Source organism: Cinclus cinclus, chromosome 17, assembly GCF_963662255.1.
Source record: "Cinclus cinclus chromosome 17, bCinCin1.1, whole genome shotgun sequence".
NCBI lineage: Eukaryota > Metazoa > Chordata > Aves > Passeriformes > Cinclidae > Cinclus > Cinclus cinclus.
In genome coordinates, this window is record NC_085062.1 from 7497588 (window position 1) to 7514199 (window position 16612).

General features: G+C 39.7%; 1 protein-coding gene across 1 annotated transcript in view; it reads left to right on the forward strand.

Moving 5' to 3' along the window:
• Positions 1-303: 303 nt before the first annotated feature.
• Positions 304-16612, forward strand: part of GNB1L (G protein subunit beta 1 like) — a 29554-nt gene continuing 13245 nt past the window's right edge. Inside the window, exons 1-4 of the mRNA XM_062504514.1 lie at positions 304-426; positions 13092-13219; positions 13490-13615; positions 15610-15772. Of these exons, the coding sequence (XP_062360498.1) occupies positions 304-426; positions 13092-13219; positions 13490-13615; positions 15610-15772 (540 nt within the window). The remainder of the gene's footprint in view (positions 427-13091; positions 13220-13489; positions 13616-15609; positions 15773-16612) is intronic.

The following is a 16612-nucleotide window of genomic DNA, read 5'->3' on the forward strand; positions in this document are numbered from 1 at the left end:
CACTTAAATACATTTGTGAATATTTTTAGTTGCTGTTTACTCCTTGCAAATTTACCTTGGTTTGAAAAAATGATTCAGACTTATTGTTTTCCTAACAAAGATCTGACCTTCATCTTTATACACGGTTTCACTATTCTTCCTATCAGCATTTAGTTCAAAGGACCACTTCGAAGCACACGGGCAAAAACCAGTTCCATTGTGTAAAATAGAAATGTGTGTTTTATATCACAGGAGTTTAGAGAACAATGCAAAGGTCAATTGTGTTGCTTGCTCTCCTGTCACATGATGTGGGTGTGTATATGAATGCATCCCTGGAATTCCACTGTGGGATCTGCATCTTTGAAGCTGATGCTAAAATTACTGCCGAGGCTCTTCCAAAGGCGGATACTGATAGAAGATTCAATGAAATCGAAGGTCGCCAGTCTGGTAGGCGTTGAAAGATACCTGGCTATGATACTATTTCTGATTTAATAATGCGAATGGGAGGCTAGCCCTTTGTAATAATTAGGACTAATTACTGAAGAGGTGTTGACAGATGGGCTAAGAGGAAACAAACTGCCTTTATCCAGTGGCTTAGAGTCAGATTACTAGTCTTGTGTTATCTGTTTCTCAGAAAGTAGAAGCTTCAATCATTCACTAAGTCTTCAAAGGGGAAAGGGATCCTAACAATATACAGGATTTGGGATGAAGCTATGAAATAAGTCTTTGACTCAAAATGGCTAAATTAATCTCCTTTCCGTAAATTATCATACTTTTAAAGTTTGAGTTACAGATGGAGAATCTGATTGTAGCACTGAAAAATATGTGAAATCAGTATTGATGACTGTCCTGTTGCTGCTTCTGCTCATGGATTAGTCTAAGATTGGTTCCTTGTTGTTGATTATATTAATATGAACTCTTTGATTCCTTCTTATGCCATGCTTGCTATCCAGCTGACACGGAGACAAGAAAAAGTAGTAAGTACTCTTTCGTTCAGTGTTTGGTTTATGCAAATGTCATATCTGATCAACAAGCAGAAAATACATTTGCTGAATTACAGTTATTTACCTTTTTAGGAGACAAGATCATGCATATTCCAGGAGGAAAACAATATATTACAATACAATTGCATTTACTGAGAATGATGTAGGGTTTCTTCTCCCCGTTTGTGTGTAGTGTCCATCCAGCACATCTTCATGAAGTAGATACAATTGTCCAGTGTGAATGGAGTTAACATTCAGGGTTTAATGCTTTGTCACCAGAATGAGCACTCAGTGCCACTTACTTTAGGCAAATGATTTAGAAGTCTAGCAACCCTCCATCTTCTCAAATGACTTTTAAGTGCTTTTCTCCCTACTCTCCACCATATATGGAAGCTGTTTTTCTTAGAAACATGATAAATGTGGTTGCATTCGATAGTACTTATAAGCAGAGGTAGCTTTCAATTATTTATTTACTTTTAACAAAAAGGGCCATTTAATTAATGTTTAAATATTTATAACCGTTTTATTGTGCTGTAAAATCGGTTATACTTTGATCTAGATTTTCTGGTTTGAGATAATAGGGTTGGTAAAAGTTTTCCTAATGAATTTGGTCAGAACCTGACATAATCTGATTATCTGACGAAAGATTGACACTTCAGTTCCTGCCAGTATAAAAGTGCAGTACAATGGGGGCTGTTCAGCACAAATTCAAAGGCTGGGAGTTCAAGTTCAGGTACGGCAGAATTGTTCGAAGTTTCAAATTAATTCAGTGAAACAATGTTGCATTTTCACTACGTTTTTGGTCAGGAGTAATTTGTGGTGGATGAGAGGAGTGAAGCTTGAAGTTAAATGTGTGAACTGCAACTCCAGTCTGTAACTTTGGGTTAATTTCCCTGTGTTTGCTAAATAGTAGGTAGTGTTACTTGTTGAAACATGGAGAAACTAACTGGTCAGAACATGACAGACACAGGAAACAGTACCAGAAACTGGGAATTAAGCATCATCAGTATTCAACCTGTTAAATGTGGAACCAGTTTTTTATCAATATCCCTCACATTTTAACAATCTAACTGTTTAATATATATGAGCAAGTGCTTGTATGATTGGAGATGAACATATTTTAACTAATGCATCCTATATGCTTATGTAAAATAGATGTAGATTTATGTGATCAAACTGGCATGAAAGAACAGTAATGTCTAAAGTGTAAGATTAGCCTAAACTGTTAAAATAAACATTATTTTTTTCATTTGATATTCAGGTAATATTTGCTTTGTAAATGTCATTCCTGTTTGCAGTGGAATTATAGTGATCCCTACTACAGATCTTGGACTAAGTTGCTCTCCAATAACTTGGTTTATCCAAATATTTATGCTGTATGGAATAAGAATCCTAGTAGACAAATAACACATACTATTAATAATTAAGCTTGAATTTTGGGGGATATTTCATAACATAAAAATACTTAACAATTTGTCATTTTGAGTAATATATCTTAAAGCGGTGTACATAACACTAAGTCTTTATTTTCTTTTCAATACTGAAGGGGTTATTGGAGAAACTAAAGTGTTAAGTACCAAATGTGATGGTCTTTACTGAAATGCAGTTTGTTTCTGACCTTGAGATTTTTTCTGACTTGAATAAGGATTTAAAGCTTTAATCTAGTGAATCAATACAGACTGTCCACGTTGCTTTGTTTCTTAAAATACCACATGGCACATGAATCTCTGTGTCCCTGGGAAGGGACCATCTGTGCCTGGAGTCAGTGAGCGGAGTCCTCATCCCAGTTCTAGGGACTGTGCCACCTTGGGAGGTCACTTACTGTCCCTGCCACAGCTTCTCCATCTCCAGAGAAGGACGTGGAATAACACTGCTCTCGGAGATGTGTTGTAGTTTACACAGAAGCAGAAAGCTCCCGAGGAGAAAATGCTTAATGAAATACTGGTGTGATGAACGGACCCTGCAAACCCTCCTTCGTTTGAGCAGTCTCACCAATATCATCTGGTAGTTTGGACAGGCACAGACCAGATCCAAAATTTGAGTTTCAAAGTACAAGCTGATCACAAATAGGAATTGCTCTTGGTTATTTAATTGTCCTTCTGTGTTTATGTCAATTTTTCTTGTTTGCTATTTGCAGTTTTAAAGTATACTTTTAAACCGTTATGAAACAAATGACAATATAAACATGGGGGTAGGAAATAGGTACAATTTCTGATATAAATACATCTCCCACCATATGCTGGTGAAGTACGTAGTCTGTTCAGCTAATTGAAGAGTATTTTTTCTTCTTTTAATTCATATGTATTTTGTGAATGTATTTTGTACTTGTCTTTTTAATTCTATGAAATGTACACTGTGTCATTAAAGTAAAAGAAATATTTTGGGAAGCACTATCAGAGCTCAGCTTGCAGTGTAGTTTAATTTTATTGCTTACCTCTGCACGGCATCTCTCCCATGCTGAGGCGTACACAGTACGGGGGTATTTCATAAGCAGAAGGAAGCATGCAGCCAGGAACACAAGCTGAACTTTTAAAAGTACATGAAAAGTAGATTGCTTCATTGTGTCTTCATAAAGTGTCACTTCTCACTATCTCCTTCCAGCAAATGAGCAAGGACTGCCAACTTAGGGACATTCATATTAAAAAAAAAAAAAATTGAAGACTTCTGACTGTAAATAACAGTCATTTTTACTTCAGGTAAGCAAAATAAAATATAACATTACTAAAACCATGTGTAATAAAATAATTGATTATATTTCTTTTATCAGAGTTTAGTACAAATTTAATATTTACAGAGCATTAAAATAATGTATATACTTTTTTAAATTGACTCAAAGGTGTCTTGATGAAAAATTAAAATGCAGTGGCTTTTAAACTTAGGAAGATACTGAATTAATTTAATTTTAAGATTGGTATGAAAATGGGATTTGGTCACTTTCTCCCTTATTATTGACTGTGTCAAGCCAGGTACAGACCTTAATGTTCATGGAAACAGCTCTGTTTCTAGCAGCTCTGGACATTGTCCCGTACATCAGGAATCAATTGATAAATCATTTTAGAAGTATAAATTAATTTACTATTGGTTCTATTTTATGTAATGACATGTCACATATACTCCTCCTTAATTCTGAAAACTTTTGTTACATTTCGCACTTCGAAGAAGAAAGTATAGAAAACAAAATGTCATCTGATTTGTACAGTATTTCATGTTCCTATGCCCTGTGGGAGGAAAGGAAAAGTAATAGAACAGGCAAATAAATAAACATGGTGTTGAAACTGGCATGACAGTTTCTGCTCTTGCAAAAAGGAACTGCAATCAATTTATTGTCTTCATTGGTCAAGTGCCAGAATAACAGTATAATATTATACAAGAGTAGATTAATTAAAGTGTAATTAGAATGGAATAAATTAAACAACCATAAAAGTTTGTCATGGGAAAAATATGTGTTTAGAATTAATTAGTTTTCAAATAAAGTGATATTTTAATTGCTCAGAGTTACAGAATCTTTAACTGCAGATATATAATTCTGGCCTAAATAACCTCAGTTGCTGTAACAACTTGATATATTTCTTCTCTGTCAATTCTTTTTAATAGTTTGTTACCAAACAAGATTATTGCTGGAATGTCTGCAGAAATGTCTGGAAGACTTTTAATTAAGCCCATGGTATCTGAGGACATTATTAGCTCTTGGAACCAAAAGATTTGTGGCTGATGCTGCACTGTGCAGCACCCCTAATTAAGGAGGATGGGCAGACAGAGCCCTTGGCTGACAGATTGCTATGCATGGCTGAACTGCAGGCTACTCAAAACAGTCTTCTGATGGTCCTTGGCTCATCAGTTTTCTGCTAGATTTCAATGATTTATCACATATACAAACTTAAATTAATTCTAAGTCTGCTGTTATGGTGAAGAGAGAATTATATAAATCCCTTTTAAACTTATTTTGTGTATATATAAATGCATATTCATATTCTTCAAGTTTTCAAAGTGATTAATCATTTGTTGTCTTTTGTGTCCCCAATAATTTTATGCAGAGTGTTGTAGATCTGAACTCCTGTAGGCTTTTATGCTTTCTTTCTCCAAACAAGGATGGCTGTAGTTCCCTCATTGCTGTTTTCCAAGCAATTAATTGTTTCAGAAAGTAAAACAGATGGGTGTCTTTTCCCTCGTCTGCAAATTGAACCTGTTTATGCAACACTAGAATTTCATCTGTTTCAGCTGTATTTCACGCTTTATTTTAGGTTCCCTTATTAAAAGCTAGTGCAATAACATGAGAGGCAGGGGCTCTCATGTTTTCAGACCTCGTGTTTTTGGCATAAATCTATCCATTATATTTGTCTGTCTCCAAAATGTTTACTTCAGTAAGATTTGCAATGCCCAAAATGTTTAATTGTACTAAGAAAGGTCAACCAGCTGATAGCTGAAGGCTCATATGTCAGAATGAAAGACTGAAAAAAAATTATCAGTCTGACACAGAGGGAGTATTAGAATGATTAATGTTTATGTTAATTTATGGCTTTTACATATTGATTAATAGCTTTTTGTTCCAGTGACCAAAATGTGTAAGTGGCAATGAGATCCATATGCTAACTCAGTGTCTTTCAAATGATTATAATCATTCTTAGTTTTGTTCCCATGCTGAAACTATGTATTCATATAGAAAGTAATTGTTATACAATGACTTTTTTAAAAATTGCAGATGGAAGTATTTGTTAAATTGAACCTCAAGACACAAGCCTGGGTTACAGTATTCTTGAAGGTCACACACTGACATTTATATACATTTTTTTGCAAACTTCATTACTTAAAATCTTAATATATTGTGGTTTAGCCTTTTTCAAGTAAGGAATGCTTACAGACAAAAAAGGTGCTAATGCTGGGAGGAGCCATTATCTGAGTGGAAATCATTAAAAATGTGTTGCATTGCATGACAGTTATTAGTCATTTTCTCCCCTGCTCCATTAAGATTTCTTGGCATATCACCAGTTGCTGATAAGCAATTTTGCTTGCTATCTGTCCATTGACTAACACAATTAAAATGTGGAAACCTCCATCATTCATTGTCTGAATGTTAAGAGAGAAGGTAATTTTGGGGATCTCCTGAGAAAGGATGAACTCCTAACTTCCCTAGCAGTCAGTGGGAAATGGAGGTTCTCAAACTGAGACTTTTGAAGTGTTTTTCTGAGCAGGCAGTCAGTGTTAGTCATTAGAAATTATTTGGTGACTATTTTAGAATGAAAGCTCTGACAGTATTTAGTGTTCCCAACCTGTAAGAGGAAGGACTCTTGTCAGCTGTAATGTTGGCTGTGTGGCAACAGGTTTATGATATCAGCTAATGAAGGATTCTGTAACTAGGTCATATAAATCACTGCATTCTCTTTGACATTGATGTGTCACTAACTAGCAAGATATGCATCACTGTGTTTAATCTCTACTTTGGCAGTCATAAGTAAGTAGTAATATGAAAAATAAGCAATTCAAAAGAAAGCATTTCGTTATCCTTACCTCTGTAAATTAAGAGTGCTTTATTAGTACATTTACTGGCTAAATCAAAAATTTCCACTAATTCTCATTTCTGCTTGACATCAATTTCTTGATTTAAAAAATTCTACTGATTTCTAATTTCCACTTGAATTAAATTATTATTTAAATTTGCTTTAAAGAAACTCTAGAAGTATAATACAGTTTCTATTTCAGTTTAGCACTGAGGATAAAAATGGGAGTTTTAAACTAAAAACTGCATTGTTATATGACTGACAAATGAATTTTCTTATATTTTGGGCTCTGACCTTTGCAACTGTTTTGTGTAGCACTCCCTATCTCTTGATCAGGCTTCTGCTGGTTTTACTTTTGCTAGTGCACGTTTCTGTCTTTGCACACAACAGACATACCCTGTGTTTCGGGCAAGGGTAAGAAATGGAAAAGCAGGGTGCCTGGCTTTTAGTTTGGAATTTTCACTGTTCCCTAAGTGTTCTGTGCGTGTCACCTTTGCTGCAGGACCCAGAAAGGCATTTCTTTGTACAGCTGACTTACTTTTCACCTCGGGTGCAAGGAGATTTCTTCAGTCTCACATGTCTTTGTATTGCTGACTACCCTGTTTCAGTGTGTTCCGATATGTTTTTGGTTTGTACATGCAGAATGAAAAGCTGTGCTTAAAAATTTGTCACAACATGTCTGAAGAATTGTTTACCAAATCATATACCTGCTTTCATACCATTTGTAGGCAATAACCTGCAAAAATTTTACTTTTGCCGTCAGATGAGGTGAACTTCAGCTCATTCAACTTGCGCGGATTTGTTTGGCATCTCTTTTAATGATGTATGAAAATATTACTGATTGAATGGGTTCTTGTAGTGCTAAATTCCCATCCGCTGCTTCTGAGAAGTGCCGTGGAGCCAGGCAGCATTTTGTGACATCCAGGGATGTGTAAGGTATTTCCAGGTGCTGCTGTGTTCTAGCACAATTCCGTGAGGGCAGTCGGGTGCTCTGGGACCCTCGGGCTCTGTCGAGGCTGTTGAGCCACGGCCCTGCCAGCAGCCCTGCTATGGGGCGTAGCTTGGGCTCAGAGTAGTTAGTGGTTTCACCACTGAGAAACCTCGATGTCTGCAGTGGTTGGAGGCTGGAAACGTGGGAACATTGCTTTTGGAAAGCTCATACTGCAAGGGCTGCGCGCTGGATTTTAATGGTGGAGATTGCAAATGTAATGGAACAAACAGAATTGTTTGCATTGCACTATTAACTTGAAGGAGGCTGTTACTTGTACTGACTGCCTCTGCAGTTGCAGCTCAGGACACACTTCCTGAACACACTCAGAGCACCAGAGCACCGAGTGCTGTGACACAGGGCAGAGTTTGTCAGGGGGTGCAGGTGGGCACAGAACTGCAGGCTAAAAAAGGGCTTTTGTGTGAATGAAAAAGCCTGGAAATGGGGAAGAACAATTTAGTCACATCTTTCTCAACTCATTCTTTGCCCTGATTTTTCCTTTGGGAGGGTGGCACCTGGTTGACTGGGAATTGTCAAAAAATAACAGGGATTTGGTGTATCTGTTTGTGAGCACACCTGGATGTGTTGGATATTTTGCAGTAGTAATTATGTCTGCACACCTGCTGGTTTCAGTCCCAAATCAGTTTGCCAGACATGCCTAGGGAGATTTATTTCTCCTATACCTGAAAAAGCTCTTTTACCACTGAGGTTTTACTACTCTAAATAAGCCTAAAGAAAAATAGAAGAGGATTTTTTCCTGTCTTTGCTTGAGCTGTTGGTATCTCAAAGTGAACTGTGGAGTTTGTTGGGGGAGGAGGGTGTTTGGATAATATTTTAATAGCAATTTGTTTTTGCTTCAATGTGTGATAGAAATACAAGTGACAGGAGTGGGAACAGGAGAATTGCTGAATTCTGCTGGAATTTTTCCTGTGGGAATCTGTTAATGTTTTTAATTCTCTGAGAGATTTTTCTAAGGTAATCCTTTTGACATTTACATATTTTAAATGACTCTCATTAAATAAAAGCTTAACTTTTTTATATCAAATGCTGAAGTGATGATACTGAAATACCACTGCATAGAAATTCAAATGGTTTGAGGATTATTCTAATTGCAACCTAAGCAAAGTAAGATTTGTGAGGGATATTAATAGTGAATTGTTCTTTAAAATAACAAAATTTTGAAGGAAATTTAATTGTTCTGGCATTTAGCAGATGCATTTTCTTAGCCAAAACCCTTTTTGGTACCTCATGTGTGGTGCACTCAGCCATTCACTAATTGAAACCCTCATTTGAGCAGCTGGGTTTCCACTCCCCACTTGTGTAGCAAACATAACTTGTGCAGGAGCCCAGGGGTTTGCAGTGCACTCTGTGAAAAATCCTTCTCGTTGTCTGTGCCACATCAGTGTAGCTCAGTTTCTGAAGGATGATGTGCTGTTACCAGCACAGGGAAGGCTGAAAGAAATAAGAAGTGGAACATCTTTTTAAAAAGTCAGAGAGCCTGATGGTGAGGTGTTGTCTCTCTTGCAGGTGATGCTGTCTTGCAAGCAAACGCTGCCATGAGCAAAATGATTCATGTATTCATGTCTTTTCACTCCTCTCACAGGAGGCAGGAAGATAATAATAATATGGGGACAAACATATAGTTTAATAACACATAGTGCAGCTTAGAAATGCCTTTAAATGAACTTTATTCTGTAGGTCACACTTTGCTTGTTCAAGCCCTTGAGCCAGATTTTGCTCTCAGACCAGACTAAATACTAAGCAAATTCATTTAATTAAATTTGTTGCAGATATCCCTAGTTAAGAAGAACAGATTGGTCTCCCTGAGGCTAGATAGAGCTAACAAGAAAATAAATGTTGTGCTAATTAGAGAACTCATTTTTAGACACCTGGGGTGAAACTTTAAAAAGTCCTAGAGATGTAGGATTGAAAATTCATTTGGAAATGAGTCTAAGGCTTCTAAATCACTTAGGCACGTTTAAAAAATTTCCCCAGAGGCTTTTACCATCTCACAGTCATCATATTTAGCATGTTTGTAGCTGTCTGCTTAGCAAAGCACTGTATAACCATTATCTGTTTGAATCAGTACACCACAATGTACTTCATTATCCCTGTAAGGTAGAGACACTGAGCTGTCTGGTGAGTTGAAGGTAGGCTGTGTCAATTTTTTGAGCATGCTTGTGTGTCAACAGATTGATGCTTTCTTGGAGTTATTGAAGTACCAGTACCCCAGATTTCCATTTCTTTGCAACCTCATGGGACTTCCTGTAGGTACCTAAATAATTTTTATTAAATCTTGTCTTAAGTGACTTGTCCAAGCTCATGGATAAAAAAGACAGCAAAGATGAAATTTTATAGTTCAGCACCTCCTGAATGGAAAATGAGACACTAAATACTGCCACACTGCCATTCATCTGCCAAATCATGATAGGAAGTAATAAGGACTCAATAAACATTAGATTCAATATTAAGTCAAATTTCCAGGTTCACATATATAATTAGCAGAAAAGCAAGGAAAGAGCCAGACTCTAAGGAGCAAAAAGTCGCTTCAATAGCTTGCAGCTCAGACGTATGTTTTCAGTAGTTTTTTTTTTCCTGTAACTGGTCTGAGGGTTTTTCTGAAATATCATCCTTGTAAAGACATGCATTAGTAGTGTCTGTTCCATGCCAGGTAAAACCCTTCCCACAGCCACGCACACACTTGCTGTCTGTCAGCAAAAACTTCTGTGTCAGTAATTAGAAAAATGCTATTAAAAACCTGCCTTGTAATCCCAAATAGCCTCTGGGTTGCCTCAGTTCTATTTCCTTGCTTAGTGCAGTGAGCCAGAATTGCTCCACCATGAAGTGGGACCCTGCTCCTCTGACAAACTCTTAGCCACTCTTCTATTTATCTCATTCTACAAAGTGTTGTTTTGAGGGCACCAGCACTCAGCTGTAGTGCCCCAAAGAGGTGTCCCTTGGTGACAAAGTCCTCAGTCTGACAGGTTCATAAAACAGGTGGAGCATGTTGCAGATGTGCACTTGGGAGCTGCATCTCACTGTGGGAGTGAACCTGCACATTGTGTTCATGTGAAAATTTACTCCAGCCTGCCATGAGTCTGGATCATCCTACAACTTCATAAAGAGATGAGTCAGGGCCCTATAACACAGAGGGTATCCACTGAGCTCATTATTTTCATACCTAATTACACAGTGCTATTGAGAGAGAACTGCACATTACGCTGAAGAAGCCTGTTTCATCACTAGCCCTAAAAGATAATTGCATCTAATTAGAACCTATAGATACCATGGTGATAGCTGATCTATAAACACTCAAGGTAGACCTGCAAATGAGGTGCATTAGCAAGTGCATCCATTAAACACAATTTGGAAGCTGGTACTGAGGTGAGATGGCAATGAGAAGTTGGGCTGTTTTGCCGTGGAACTCTTCACTCTTGCACTCTGTTCTCATTCTCTGCAATTCTTCTGCTGTGAATCGGCAGGCAAACAAACACCTGCTGATCTTCTTCTTTAATACACTTTTATCTTAATCTGGGGTAATACATGCATGAGTGGGGAAAAGTGATGACAGGTGACACCTGCAGTGGCAAAAGCTGCCCTTTTCTCTGTGAGGTTAGGTCAGAAAGGTAGAAGCAGATATACAAGTGTGGCTAGGAGTACCACAGATCAGGCATCAAACACTTTTCATGGTGAAAATATTTCTTGTAGTGGACATTCTAATGCATTTTCCAAGGAACTGCAAATTGTGTTTCCGGTTGAATCAGCTGCTGATTGCCTTGTCTCAGCACAGGTCTGGAGGGTCATTTGCAACAAGTCAGAACACAGAAAGTTTGTCCTCATCCTTCTCCAGTGCTTGTGCACAGCTGCCTTCAAAGCTGTTAATGTGAAGGGAAATACTTGGTGAGGGGCCAGAGCAGTGAGGCGTTTGGGGATCACACGGGCTGTCCCCATGAGCTCATCAGGAATTGTCCTCTGCATTTCCTGTGTGGACAGGGCAGCCTGCTCCCCCATATACCAATCCTGCTCTGTGCTGACTTGGAACACATTTGCCGTGAAGCTGAAAACATCCATCTCTTGATCCTTTAAAGATTACAAACCCCGTGGAATAAAATGTTGAACACAGTAGTCACTCAATTAACATGAAGCACTGCATTTCTTTTTCCAAGAAACCATATTTACAACCAAAAATTAAAATACTCTGGAGTAATGGGATTCTTGTGTAGAAATTATTATCACTCCCATCTCATTGACATGCATGAGAGTATTGAGTCTTTCATTAGTAAATTTGCAGACAACACTAAGCTGGGTGTGTGTGTCAATCTGTTGGGAGGTAGGAGGGCTCTGCAGAGAGACCTGGAATGGTTGGATGGATGGGCAGAGTCCAGTGGGATGAAGTTTAATAAATCCAAGTGCCGAGTCCTGCATTTTGGCCTCCGTAAGCCCTGCAGCGTTACAGGCTGGGGAAGGGGTGGCTGGACAGTGCCCAGGCAGAAAGGGACCTGGTGGTGCTGGTCCACAGCTGGCTGGACATGAGCCAGCAGTGTGCCCTGGTGGCCAGGAAGGCCAATGGCACCCGGCTGTGTCAGGAAAGGTGTGGCCAGCAGGAGCAGGGAGGTCATTGTTCCCTGTACTCAGCACTGGTGAGGTCACACCTTGAGTGCTGTGTCCGGTTCTGTTCCCTCAGTTTAGGGAGGACATTGAGACACTTGAGCACGTCCAGAGGAGGCAACAAGGCTGGTGAGGGGCTTGGAACACAAACCCAGTGAGGAACGGCTGAGGGAGCTGGGGTTGTTTAGCCTGGAGAAAAGGAGACTCAAGGGTGACCTTATCACTCTCTACAACTCCCTGAAAGGTGCCTGTGGTCAGGTGGGGTTGGCCTCTTTCTCCAGGCAGCAACTGGCAGAATGAGAGGACACAGCCTTAAGATGCGCCAAGGGAAATACAGGTTGGAAATTAGGAAAAAGTTTTTTATGGAGTGATCAAGTACTGAAATTGTCTGCCCAGGGGGGTGGTGGAGTCACCATCCCTAGATGTGTTTAAAAAAAGACTGGATATGGCACTTGGTGCCATGGTTTAGTTGAGGTGTTAGGGCATGGGTTGGACTCAATGGTCTTGAAGGTCTCTTCCAACTTGGTGATTCTGTGATACTGTGATTCTGTGGCCTGGAATTCTTTTCAGTTGATACATTCACTGCATTGCTTTTCTGAAAAAACAAAAAGTAGTATTTTTCTGGGGAGGAAGAGGAAAGGCTTAGCCAGGGGGCTAAAGCAGAATGATAAATTGCTTGCCCACTCAAATTATGGGTGTCAAGTTTCTTGTATTTTGTAGCTCTTCCCTTTAGCACAGGGAGAGCAGGGGATCGATTTGGGATTTACAAGTGTGCAAGAGGTGTGTGCACGTGGCCAGCTCAGCACCTTGCTGAGAGAGGAATGCAGCAAAGAGCAGGTTGGACACCTGCTTCGTCCGCTCATCTTAAGAGGAAACACTTCACCCTCAACTGGGTGGCAACTAGACACAATGTTCAATAATGAAAATTCAGAGAGGAAAGAGAAGGAAGTATCCTGCTCAGAATATATTTAAAGTTGTCATTTCACTTTAGGCTGTCTTACCCTCTGTGATATCTGTGTCTGCTTCTCACCCCTCCAGTTCACTGCTGTGATGGCCCTGCCGCCTCCGGATCCACAGTTTGTGCTCAGAGGTACCAGTGCTCCAGTCCACACTCTGCATTTTTCCTGTGGAGACCCAGAACCCGATCTCCCCCTTCTTTTCTCTGGGTAAATACACCAGGATTTCTGGCTGTGCTGAGCATCATATGGTTGTTTCTTGTTGAATTTAAGTGTATTATTTTGACAAAGTGTTTCTGGTGAAAACAGCAGCATTCATGGTTTGCATGATCGGTGTGTTACTTGCGCATACAGCTTCAGTTTTGGAAAACAAACAAACAAACAAAAACAAAACCAACAACAACAAACAAAAAGAAAAATATCAGACTCTGATCACCTCCATGCAGTGCTCACAGTAAAAGCATCTCTTTCTACTGCCAGGTCTGAGAATGGGCTTATCCATGTCTGGAACCTGAAAACACACAGAGTGGACACAACATTGGATGGCCATGGAAGAAAATCTGTCTGCTGCGTGGAGACAATGGGTGGTAAAGATAGGCTTCTCAGGTTAGCCAAGCAGGCAAAAACCAGTGAAATTATTCTTGTCTCTGTGACATATTGTCTCTGCGATTGAAGGAAAAAGAAGTGGGGTGGGGACACAAAGGATTCCCTTAATTCTGGAGACGCTTAAAGTTTTTCCAACACATATGGAAAAGCACTGAAGTAAAAAAAGACAGAAAAACTCTAGAATAAAAGGGGGGTGTGTGGAAGATACAATTAATTTCTTTATTATGTATGTTATGATGTCATAACAACTTGGGACCTGTAGTGTCTTTACTGAGAACAGGTAAGGTCTTTGGGTCAAGGAAATGCACTTGGATTTGAAGCTGACAAACTTTTCACTGCTGGCTCCTGGGGAAAATTGAAAAAAAGAATTTATAAATAGAGGGGAGATGGAGAAAAGGGAAGGAAAGAAGAGAACATTCAGAGATGGAGAGTGGAAGACTGAAAATGAGCAGGAATGCTGAGTTTCATGCTTTTGCTTTGTTGCAAAATACCTTCTGTTCTTGTTTAGCAAGGGAAGGTCAGGAAGATTTGTGTACTTTGGATTAGACAGGTGATCTAGAGTAGATGCCAAAGTGTCTGTATGATTAGGAGGTGTTCTGACATGTTTATCTAGAGAAGACATCTCATAATATACAGTGGAACTCATTAGCATTTATATTTCTTATCGGCTGAAGTACAATTATCAACACTCTCCCCCATAAAATCATATTGAATGAGCATTGTTTGTATAACTAGAGAGTTTTTCTGTACCTCTGTTTTTGCTGTATAGTTCTAACACTTCACATAGCAGTGATGTTTTAGGACAGTATTTACCTGTATTTTATATTTCTCTCTTGTAAAGGTAAATCACAACAATTTCTTGCAGTACCACACTATTTGTATCGCCAGTGCTATAAATGTTGTGTCAGTTTATCAGTCAGCTGAACAGCACTGATGTTGAAGAAGTCCCAATAGTCTGTAGATTTACGTCTCCTCTGTTTTAGTTTCATACTTCTTCAGGTGATACTGCTAATTAAAGTAAGACACGGGTAAGGGATTTTTGATGACTCCTTGCCCAGGTGGTAACATGAGGACATACATATATGCTGTGCTAGGGTAGTTTATGGATTGGAAGCTTCTGCACAGTGCTACTCTGTTCCAGATCCAGTGGGATCACATAAATCTGCAACAATTCCTGCTGTGCCCTTTGTGTGGCCTCCTGGCTCTGCCTGCCTGGGAGCAGCACAAAGCCTCTGGGACGGGGCTGTGCCGAGGAGTCTGTGGGAGCTGCGCTCGTACCTCGGCTGCTGCTGCTGCTCTCTGGCCCTGGGTGTTTCAGCCCTAGCGTCTCCTTGAGCAATCGCTGCCGGTTCCTCTCCATTGTGTCTCCACAGGTGCACAGTCCTAGGAGCCCTCTGTGCCCTGCCTGTGGCTGTGGGAAGTTTGATCACTGAATAACTGGCACTTTTTGTTTATCTCTGATGAGGTCTTTGTTGTCTTGCTGCTCGTCTTTCGCCTGTCAACACATGGCATTTCCATTTCATTGCTAGGGTGAATGAGTGTTACACGTGTGAATCTTTGGATACTTTTATTTCCTTTTAAATTAGATCTAATCAATGATAAAATGTAAGTATTTTTTTACTGTGTATATGTTCAAATGCTCATGAGACTTTATAAATATATTCTCACATATAAATAGCACAACTCAGCCTGGTAAGTCTCTCTGCACAAGGAAACAGAACGTGTGATTGCAGTGTATCTGACAGCCTCCCAGGGCCTCTTCCTCCCAGGGACGGTTGACCCTCTTGGCCAGTTTCACAGGCAGTAGAAGGGCGGTGGTCTTGGGGACACTGAGCTCCCCCACATTTCATGGAACACCCAGTTAACAGCCCCGCAGAAGCTGTTCCAAGCTTGGTCCTTTACTGTCTGTTAAAGACCCAGTTCGAGTTACTGCCCTGCAGGCAGCCCCGCTTCCTCAGACTGCAGCTCACGGATAACTTGTTTTACTGTAACAGTCAGGGGCGCGACCAGAGGATCTGCTTGTGGGATTTAGCAGAGGGACGGACTTCAGTGACGGATTCTGTCTTCACGGAGCATGTGGGATTCTGCAGATGCTCTCTGTTAAAGGTGGCACAGAGACGCTGGCTAATGGCCATGGCAGCCAGAAGCCTGGAGGAGGTAGGAAGTGTCTCTTTCTCTGTGCTTGAGAGGTTGCTTTTGGTACTGAAATGACATAGTTCAGGAGGGGAAACATCAGTGCCATTGAATTCTCTGCTCAAGAGCAGGCAGCACAAGAAACCTTTGGGCGTTTTAATCACTAATTTTACTGCCACAGGGATGACTGAATTATATAACTAATACTTTAATAACAAGGATACCACCCCAAGATTTGTCTGACATTTAAGTATTTTCAGCTGCTGCTGATCTTTACATATAGAAGTTTTGAAAACTCTTCTGGTGCTGCTGAATACTGGAACAAGAGTCCTTCTGGGTCAGTAGGTCTGTCCTCAGATGGAGGAGCTTATATTCCATCTGAAGCTGAATCAGGTTTGGTGAGAAGAGGGGAGGTGCAGGTGATTTGTAATGCAATACGTGGTCTTTCACCCCAGGCTGATTCCTTACCTGGAACTGGGGCTGGAAATAGTTTAATTACCATTACCAGCCAAAGGTTTGCTGTGTGTGAGATAATTGCAGGGTCCGTTTCAGTTCCTGCTGGAAAAGTCCACATCTAATGCCACTGTCACAGCACTCACTGACTGACAGCTTTGTTGACAATGTCCACTTCTGTTTTGTATAAATTACAGTTTTGTTTTCTATAATGGGATGTTTGAGGACATCACACAAAAATAATACCAAATGCTTGACATAAAAATACCAAAATTATGAAAGAAGAAAAAAGTGGTATAAATATGAGAAGAAATATTGTAGCTAAGTGCAAATTGCTGATGAACATAAAAGTTCACATGGTTTTCTGGACTATGGGTTGTGTATCTTTAAACTGAAATTTGCATATTTTAT